Genomic DNA, 10244 nt, shown 5'->3' on the forward strand with positions numbered 1-10244 from the left:
GAAGCTGTGAATGATATCTCTCTTGAACCCTCAACATGTCAGCTGTGGCATCAGCATGTCTGGAGGATTAGCAGTCCTAGTCTCACTGAATACTATGTAAGAATTCAAAAGTTTCCATGTAATACAGAATTGGAGGAAGATTGTGTTACTTAACTTCTTCTGAATTCTCCATATCGATGTTTGTTTTTAATAAATGACTCAAATGTACAGGAGGAATTGAGAATTTATTTTACAGGCGCTTCTTCCATAATCCCTCTGAGAATAATGGGCGACATTATGGGAGTTACTGTAATCTATTAACCACTATTATCCAATTTGCCAAAAAAAAATGATTCCATCAAGAAGTTTAATTTGAATAATTATTTATCATTCCTTTGTTTTGGTCGAATTTATAATTTATATTGTTAGTCCATAGGCATAGCAATACAAGCCTTGGCTTCTGAATATGTCTCCATATGTGTTATTTTGATTGCATCCTTCTGAGTTAACCAAGTTTTGTAAATATTACTTTCATATATTTTTCTTTCACTGTACTTATGTATATTGGCAACTGTGGAAATAAATGTTTCTTTTTTTTAATTGAAATTGAAATGAGAGTAGGGAAGGTGGGTGGAGGAAAAGACGAGTTCTCTTTAATTGCTCCCCTGACTGCAGAGAGAAAATAAACATCATAAAGATATTGTTTCCGGGAGTCACATCATCCAGGGAAGTTGCATCACTTCCCCCAAGCTCAATGTCAGTGTTTGTTTCAAATCAAATCTGGTGTTGTCTCATGGATGTGCACAATTTGTGTTGCAGTCCACCATGAGCCTCAGACAATGTAAAGCAAAACAAACAAACAAAAAAGTAGCACCAAGGAAAAAATACCAGGAAGCAAATAAGAGTGGGGAAGGAGGAGGATATGGAAAGGAAGGAGGAAACAGAAAGAGGAAGGATGGAAAAATGGGATGTCAGTAAAATGGAATGAGATAAGAGAAGGGGATAGTCAAGGGATTGTGGGGAACAGACGCAAGAAGGAGGTGCAGATGGGCAAAGCGGCGAATAAAGGGAAGAGGAAGGTATCCAGAAAGGGGGAAAAAGTAAGGGAATGGGACAGAAATCAAATTTGAGCATCACCCTCATCCCAGTCTTCCAACATTGAATTGGTCTCCCGATCTTTTATTTCGCTCAGTGGAATCTCCTCTCTCTCCATAGCTGAGGGACAGGTCACAATCAGCCAGCATGTGAAGGTAAATCTTCACAAATGCAATATAATAGTGACAAATCACTGTACCAAGACTATTTATATGTTGTTAAATCAAAAAATGCTTATGTCATAAAAAAAAAACTTACAACTTAATTATAAACATCAATCAACTACCTGTGGCACAATTGTATGCGTGCGATGTACTCTTCAATCCTCACAAAGGTACCAAGGGCCAAATGTGAACAAAGCCCCGGATGGAATCTTCTTTGTCAATGCTAATGTTCTAACGCACCTTGTCAAGAATGACCAGATGGGAAGCTGTGATGGTTCAGTGATTAATGAAAGCAGTTCGACGATCTTGCCAAAAGAAGTACACCGCTCAGACAAAACCCTGAATATACTCAAGCACATGAGCCATTTGTTCAGGAAACTTCCAGCTGGCTGCCTTCACGGCCTTCACCCTTCCTTCACGGCTTCTCCACTCCGCTTTATCGTCTCCCTCTCTCTCAAATATTCTTCATGAGTGAACCATTGAGTACCAGGACTCTCTTACGACATCAAAACCAGTTTGGGGGAGGTGTGTACTTCAATCAGCTCTTTCAGAAATGACTAATCAATTCCTGATGGCACCACAAAAGAACAGAGGACCTGTACATGAAAAGGTAAACCCCGCTTTGTGCTGCATTTAATTAACAAACACGACAAAACACTAAAATGCATCAAAAGGAAAGGAAAACCTGGTAGTCCTGGCCTGCAAATGTTCACATTATAGTCCATGAGCCAGCCATCAATATTTTGGAGTTGACTACCAAAAAGGGGGACTAAAAGCCACTGTATTTTCCAGTTTGGTTGATGCCTGCAGTAAATTTTAAAATGCGATAGACATCTCGAAAGAGTAGCTAAACACATATTTGGCAGCCATTTTGGAAAATGGCTGCATCATTTGATCATATTTCTTAAAATTGACGACAACTTTGCAATGGCTGATCTGACGCATAAACAATCCTTATTAACATATGTTCAGTATAAAATTTGGCAAATGCCAGTATAAGTTTTGTAAATATTGGTCCATCGGATTCTGAAATAATTGAGAAAATATGTCAGAATTTGGATTTTTCTCACCCAAAATTTTATGCATCTGGCATTATGCTTACAAACATATTTACATTTAACTTATTTAACATGCAGATGCAATAAATATTAAACAAGCAGATACAAGGCAAGTACAAGCTTTCATTCTATTCTTCACGTTTCAGATAATTACCCGCATACTGATGCAGGTGTCCTTTCATTCATCATCACTGTCTCATGAGTCCTGCTGGTCATGCTCTGGCTCATCATCAACACTGGCCATGTTGGAGCAAGTGTGTAACTTGAACACTGCTGAACATTTCAGGCCGTTAATGATGTACGAGCAGTCAGTTGGCTGACAAAAGTGAGGACACTTGCACGACATCAAACTGAGAACATCTTCAAGAGCGGGAATCCTGTCATCCACTGGATAACAAGGCTGCAATCTTCACTTGTTGTCAATCGGTGCCCTTGACTGGGGTTAGAAATATCTGGCGAAATGACTAAACTCCGTCGCCATATCGCCACCTGGTAGTTAGATTAATGTGTGTGCTGTAGGAGCATGTCCACACATGGTGGAAGCTGTGCCGATTCGAGCTCCCTTAGTGTGCTGTGTAATATTTGGAATCCGAGTTCATTAACTTTCGTCACTTTGGTATAGCAACAGTAAAGTGGACAAACAAACTCCTGGATTATGTAGAACACGTTATTTGTAATGTTCCAGCTCATTCCAAGTGATGTGAAGACATCTGCGAACTTCTGATCACACAGGAGGATTTTCAAAGCTTTCATCTTTCCTTGCTTAGCAAATGCACTGAGGGTGTCACATCCAGTCCATAGATGAAGTCCTATCAATGCCACACACACATCACTACCCAGTGCAGCAGCAGGTTTTGTGACATCAACAAGCCTAACAGACAATTTGGATCCACATCTGAGGGATATTTTTCTGTTTAAGTCTTTGCTCAATCTAAGGTAAATGATGAAGACACCTGTGTCCTCTGCGATGCAAAGTGCCAGGAAGCTTCCTGCAACATTTTTAGAATGCAACAGGATGCGTGTATCTGCCTCTTATTGGCTGGATTGGAAGTCATCGATTTCTTGCTAACCATATGCAGTTAACTTGATGCACTTGTTACCAAACAATGACAAACATGCTTTTATTTCCAAGCTTTGCCCTGATTGTGTCCTCCTTCCAGCTCTCTGCGAGAAAAGCAGTTAACTTTTTCTTGCTATCGGTGCATGAGAGGAGCCATGTTCCCAAACAGGGTGGTACCATTGCAGGTGTACTGTTGCTTTTCCCAATAACGTACATTTGTAGTTGAGCACCACGTTCCTTTATTGTGTGTTTATTATCCTTCGTGGAAATGGTCGTGACTGGTTTCAGTGGCGCACATGAGGAGGATGTTGGTTGAACAATGATACCGTTGACACGATGCGAGGTTCATGCTTCAGTTAGAACCTCCTCTTGCCTATCAATATTGTCAAAGGCAAGCACTGTAGAGACGGACGATGTATGCACTGGATGTACGCACATGGGAAGAGATAGTGTCAAATTTGACACTTTCCAGCTTCTCCATACATAGTGCTGTATCTATTTCTTCCAAACAAGAGTAGGAACAGGCACGAAGACATGCTCCGACAGCACACAGGGCGATCCAACTACCAGGTGGCTATATGGCGACGGAGTTTAGTCAATTCGCCAGATATTCCTAACCCCAGTCAAGAGCACGGATGGACAAGTGGAAATGGTAGCCTTGTTATCCAGTGGATGACACGATCCCCGCTCCCGAAGTTGTTCTCAGTTTGATGTTGTGCTAATGTGCTCGCTCTTGTTGGCCAACTGAATGCTCACACATCATGAACAGCCTGAAATGTACAGCACCGTGCAAGTTGCACACTTGCTCCAACATGGCCAGTGATGATGAGGAGCCAGAGCATGACTAGCAGGACTAATCAGACAGTGATGATGAATGAAAGGACACCTACATCAGCATGCGAGTAATTTTCTGAAACGTGAATAGCGTCAAGCTCATCTTTGCCTTATATCTGCATGTTAAATACAGTCATGCCAAAAATAGTCACCCTTGCACTTTTTTTTTTAAATAACGAACAATTTTCTCTAAAAATAAGTTGAAATTGACAAAAGTATTTGGTCTGCACAATTCTTGATTTCATTGTTAATTTTACAGAACCTTTGTTTTTGATTCAGAACTTAATGTGTCCTTTCAAATCAGAAAATGAAAAGAAATGGCATTGACAAAATTACTGACGCCCTCAACTTGATATTTGGTAGCACAGTCTTTGGACAAAATAACTGCAGTCAAGCATTTCATAAAGCCATGAATGAGCTTCCGACACCTCCCTACTGGCAGTTTGGCCCACTCTTCTTGTGCAAACTGCTCCAGTTCTCCCAGATTTGAAGGGTGCCTTCTCCCAACTACTGTTTTCAGATTTTTTTTTCCAGCATTTTGTCTTGAACCATTCCTGGGTGCTTTTTGAAGTGTGTTTGGGGTCATTGTCCTGCTGCAAGACTCATGACCTTCGACAGAGACCCAGCTTTCTGACACTGGGTTAAAAATTGCGCTGCAAAATACCTTGTTAATCTCCTGCTTTCATGATGCCATGCACATATTCAATGCACCCAAAGCCAGAGGCAGCACAGCAACCCCAAAACCTCACTGAACCTCCTCCATGTTTGACTGTAGGTAAGGTGTTCTTTTCTTTGAAGGCTTCATTTTGTTTTCTGTAAACATAGTTTTTTTATGTTTTTGTATACATTGTCAAGACTCGTATGAGAGCTAACACACAAGGCACAGCAAGGGGGCCTTGAACCAAGAGGGGCGGGAGTGGGAAAGACGAAACAGTGGGGAACAGACATTAGATCTGTGGAAGGGAGAGGGATGGGGCAGGGAACATGGGGAATACAAGATGGACATTACAGGGACTTTCAGGAAGGAAAGCAGGGAATTTGAAGGATGTGGGCTGAGGTGGATTATCGGGGGTAGAAAAGATTGAGGATTTGGATGGGGGATGATAAGAGGTGGTGGTGAACAGCTGTTTTGAAGGCCTGGAGGGAAGAATGGGATTGAATAGAGTGAGGGAGTTTATTCCAAAGGTGGGAAAAAGGAGGAATGAAAGAGTGAAGGTGAGCAGTGATTCGTGATTTTGGTAGTTTTACCAGAAGGGGGTTGTTGGCGGACATTGAGCGCACTATGGAAATGTGGTGGGGACAAATCGCAGAGAGAGCTGGGGGGGGGGGGCGAGGCTGGAGAGGAGATGGTAGCAGACAGAAAGACCACCGACCAGCCTGTGGTGAGAGAGTGAGAGGCCCAAAGACTCAGCCTCATCGCTGGAGATGCCAATGATTCAAAATGCCTTGGTTTCCACAGCGTGAAGCCGAGAAAGGTGGGAGGCAGGAGCACCAGCTCAGAGGGGAGAGCAGTACTCCATCAGGCTGCGGACGAAAGCTTTGTAAGTGGTCAGGAGCTCAGGTGGGCCGAGGAAGGACTTTGCACGACGGAGGATTCACAGTCGGTGACTGGCTTTGGAGGCGAGGTTTGAAATGTGGTTTTCCCAGGAAAGGTCATGGGAGATAGTGAGACCCAGAAGCTTGAAAGAAAGGACTTCTTCCAGAGGATTGTTGAGAAAGTGGATGGGGGGGGTCTAAACGGTCCTTTCGGAGAGACAAAGTGAGAGTGTGAGATTTGTCCGGATTGAAAGACATGTTCCACGTGTTGAACCAGTTTGTGATTTTACCCGAACTCCAGCCTGGACAGGAATAGGGGATGAAAGAACTCCATTTATGGCCAAAGTTGACTGTGACAGGAGAGGAAGTCTACAAGCCATGAGTGGAGATGGCCTTGGATACCATAGGAAGAGAGTTTGGTGAGCAGGGCAGGATGCCAGACCGTGTCAAAAGCACGCGATATGTCGAGGGACATGGCTCTGATTTCAGGTACGGCATTGAGGACCTCCATCCATTGTTGGGAGAGCAGAAGCAGCATATCCAGGGTAGAGTGACCTGGTCTGAAACCAAATTGAAGACTGGAAATCAAGCCATTGGAGAAGAGGAAGGATTTAATGTCTGAAGCGATGATGGATTCCATAACCTTGCTGATGATTGGCGGAAGGCTGATTGGTCTGTAGTTGCAGGGATCTGTTTTTGCACCTTCTTTATGCAGGGCAGTGATGTTTGCTGATTTCCAAGCAGATGGCAGATGACTTTGGGCAAATGAGAGGGTGAATAGAACAGAGAGAGGGTGAGCAAGAGCAGAAGAGCAGGTTTTTTTGAACACATGGGATGATGCCGTCTGGACCGGTTACAGAATCTGAGTCGAGGTTTGACAGCAAGCTCTCCACATTGTCAGGAGAAAAGGACACAGAGTCCAGGGACAGTTGGGTGTGACTGGGTAAGGTGGGTACAGAAAGTGATGGGTTTCGGACACAAGATTTCGATGCAAACACCGAGTTTAGGCTTTCAGCTTTTTCATGTGCAGTATCAGCAGTGTGGCCAGTTGAGGTAAGGGAGGGGATGGAGGGGGAGCATACAACAGAAACACATTTGATGAGATGCCACCAGGATTTTGAGGAGGGAGAGAGGTTTGAAAGTTTGGACTTGAGCTTAGAAAGATGTTGTTTTCTGGCTCTCCTGAGGATAGACACACACTTCTTCCAAGCTTTGTGGAAGGAATTGAGATTGCCTTCAGTTGGATTAACCTTCCATGAGGTGAAGGCAAGTTGTTTCAGGACAACTGCCTCACCACAAGCTTCAGTGAACCAAGGGCGGGAGGAAGGGTCGGACAACTGAAGACGAGAGGGGATAAATTTGTGCATGAGGGAGAGCAAGTTTCTTTGAAAGAATTCCCAGGATGAGTTGATGTTGGATAAAGTCGCGATAGGAGACCAGTCTATACGTTTGATGGCTGCTTGGAGACCCTGCCAGTCGGCTTGAGTGAAATGCCAGACTCGACGGCGGTGAGGTGGTTCTCTGATAACAGCCAGAGAGATGTCCACTTCAACAAGGACGTGGTCAGAAGAACCGATTGGAGCAAAGGAAGAGCAGCAGATATAGTCAGGGAAATTTGTCAAAATCAGATCCAGAAGAGATGGAGTACCATTGGTTGAGATCCGGGTCGGGAAGTTGACCGGTTGAGTCAGTCCCAATGAGTCGCAGAAAGCTTTTGCTGAAGTGCCATGACAGGTGAGAGAGGTACCCACACCTAGCCAACTGGCATGATGACAATTGAAGTCGCCACAGGAAGAGAGAGTTTGGATGAGAAGAAAGAAGATGGTCCATGTTTTCGGAGAGTGAGTTGTCGATGGTCATCACTGTTTGGTGGACGGTACAGTACACATATAAACATGAGGTGGGAGTGGAGGGGAAGCCGTAGCCAGAGGTATTCCTGGGGGGTGTGGGGGACTGAGGGCAGTGCATGGAGAGTGAGGAATGGAGTCTTTGATGAAGAGAGCAACTGCTCCACAAGGACGTGGCTCAGGTTTGTCATACCGGAGGAGGGAGTAACCAGGGATAGAAACTTGGGAGTCAGACACGTCTTGGGAGAGGAAAGTTTCTGTTAAGCAGATTATGTCTGGTTTGTCAGTGGCAATCGGTACGGAAAGATCTGAAAGGTTTGAGCGAAACCCCCAGATATTTGAGGTCCACACTGTTAATGAAGAGGGATGGGAGGAAGCTTTAGGTGCAGGGGGTGGGAGGGAGGGGGACGGTAGGACAAGGGACGAGGGGGGAGGTAAGGAGGGTTGTTGAAAGAGTGTGGGGGATTGCAGAAAAGCTAGGGGAGGGAGCCAGATGAGGAGAAAAGGCTCTGTGGTGCTGGGGGAGAGGGGGGACAAGAGAGGGAGAAGAAGGCGGTTGAGGATTTGAGGAGGTGGAGTGAAGAGATGGAGGTGAGAGGGCAGTGGAAGGAGGCAGCTTTGTGGATGGGGGGGCAACTTTGAGAAGGGCAAGTGAGGGGGGTGAATGGTGGGAGAAGGGTGAGTGGGGAGTTTTTGAGAGGTGAGAGGGAGGCTTGGAGGGAGAAGAGTGTGATGGTTGCTTTGAGAGGGAGGGGTGACAGGGGTGAGTTGGTGCTGAAAATGGAAAACGAACATTTATTGCAAACTGGGGTTTTTTAAGTTTTAGGTCAGAGATGCGATTAAGGACATTTCTTGATGGATGTGATTTACTAAAAAGCTCAAATTTGTCTCATCTGTCTGCAGGACATTCTGCCAGAAGGATTTTGGCTTGTTCAGGTGTGTTTTTGGCAAACTCCAGTCGGGCATTCTTATGTCTCTCTCTTAGCAGTGGGGTCTTCCTGGGTCTCCTCCCATAGAACCCCCTTTCATTGAATTGGCCACAGATGGCACGAGTTGAAACTGTCGTACCTTGTGTCTGAAGGTCAGCTTGAACCTGTTTGGCAGTTGATCGAGGTGCTTTCTCCACCATTCGAACAATCCTTCGCTGCAATCTACGATCAAGTTCCCTCTTGCAGCCACGTCCAGGGAGGTTGGTGACAGTGCCATGGGTCTTAAACTTCCTGATAAGATTGTGTGCAGTGAACACAGGAACATCAAGGTCTCTGGAGATCGACTTGTAGCCTTGAGATTGTCCATGCTGGAGTACAATCTTGTGTCTGACCTCCTCAGACAATTTTCTGTTTTTCTTTATTTTCTCCATGATCATTGTGGTTCACACAGTGACACAAAACAGCAGAATGACTCATTTTCTCTATTCAAACTGGTTGAATGAGTGATTTTATATTACAGGCACCTACAACTCACCACAGGTGAGTTAAATTCCAAAGTGAAGGAGAATCACCTGCTTGAAATCTAATTAGTTCCAACAACTTCTTAAAGGTGCCAATAATATTGTCAGGGCCATTTTCGGATTTCTGTGTGGAATGAGATAAGATTTAGTAATTTTTTTGGCTTTTTTTGTTTTGTTCCACTGCAAACCAAAGAAATACATTTGTGGATAGCAAAATATTTTTTTTAATTTCAACAATTTTCTTTTTTTAACATTAAAACAATCGAGTATCCCCCCCCCCCCAAACTTCCTCAAATGCATTTGTGTCCATCAAAAATGGTGGCCTTGAACATTTAAAGACACGGAAACGGACAAGATTAAACAACCTCATATATTAAAAAGGGGGAGCTTTAGTCTGCAAAAAAAGTGAGATGACACGTATGGGCGTAGTGGATAATATACAAATAAAGAGGTAGCCAAAATGGGAAAAGCAACGACAACCTGATCCAGGCACAAAGTTAGAGTTGAAATTTGTTTCTCAACAGAATGTACTCGTACAAACCAGAATCCATGTACCAAATGAAATGTCCTGATGAATTCTGCACTTGTCTGGGCAGACCATGAGGTGATTCTGCATCTCAGGCTTTGGCAGCAAATGACGAGCGTTGAATGGACAGGTACCCATCTCACGAGCAATCAAGGGAAAGTTCTTGGGTTTGGGGGGGGTGCAGTTATGGCGAGGAAACGACATAGAACAAGCCGTCAAACGACAGCACACTGCACTTGAAGCATGTGCAAAATTAATGTACTTGATTTAAAAGGAAGGTACATATGAGGTCTGATAACAGTAAGGATGGGGTCAGTATTTAGAGAACGAGTAAAATTATAGTTCGCGGGATAGGGCTTCAAGGAAGCATCAAAGTTTCCGAAATACCAGGATTGACAACATATTGAAATGCGCAATTCGGTGTCTATCTGTCTTTTTCACCATGATACATTCAGTCAATAGTTATTGAATCTAAAACAAACTTGACAGGAGGACTAAGGGTCATACGATTGCGGTTGTGAGGACTTCATTTGTCCACCCCTCCAAGGGGTTTTCCACCTTGGGCGAAATCCGTGTTGAGCTCGTTAATCGTGGCGTTATTTTTCCAAAGCTGCTTCTAATAACAAGAGTAACTCGAACGGCACTCGGTGGAGAACATACCTCCATCAGGCTGAACAGTTTATGTTTTGTATCTC

General features: G+C 44.1%; 1 protein-coding gene across 1 annotated transcript in view; it reads right to left on the bottom strand.

The window, feature by feature from the left end:
* LOC147027040 (gametocyte-specific factor 1-like) overlaps positions 1–10244 on the bottom strand; it is a 56571-nt gene that overhangs the window by 39863 nt on the left and 6464 nt on the right. The window contains exons 2-3 of the mRNA XM_085883136.1: positions 9579–9711; positions 1117–1194 (exon numbers count right to left, since the gene is read on the bottom strand). Coding sequence (XP_085739262.1) covers positions 1117–1194; positions 9579–9711 — 211 coding nt within the window. The remainder of the gene's footprint in view (positions 1–1116; positions 1195–9578; positions 9712–10244) is intronic.

This window comes from Eptatretus burgeri, chromosome 5 (assembly GCF_056783735.1).
Source record: "Eptatretus burgeri isolate ZD-2024b chromosome 5, Ebu_testis_v1, whole genome shotgun sequence".
NCBI lineage: Eukaryota > Metazoa > Chordata > Myxini > Myxiniformes > Myxinidae > Eptatretus > Eptatretus burgeri.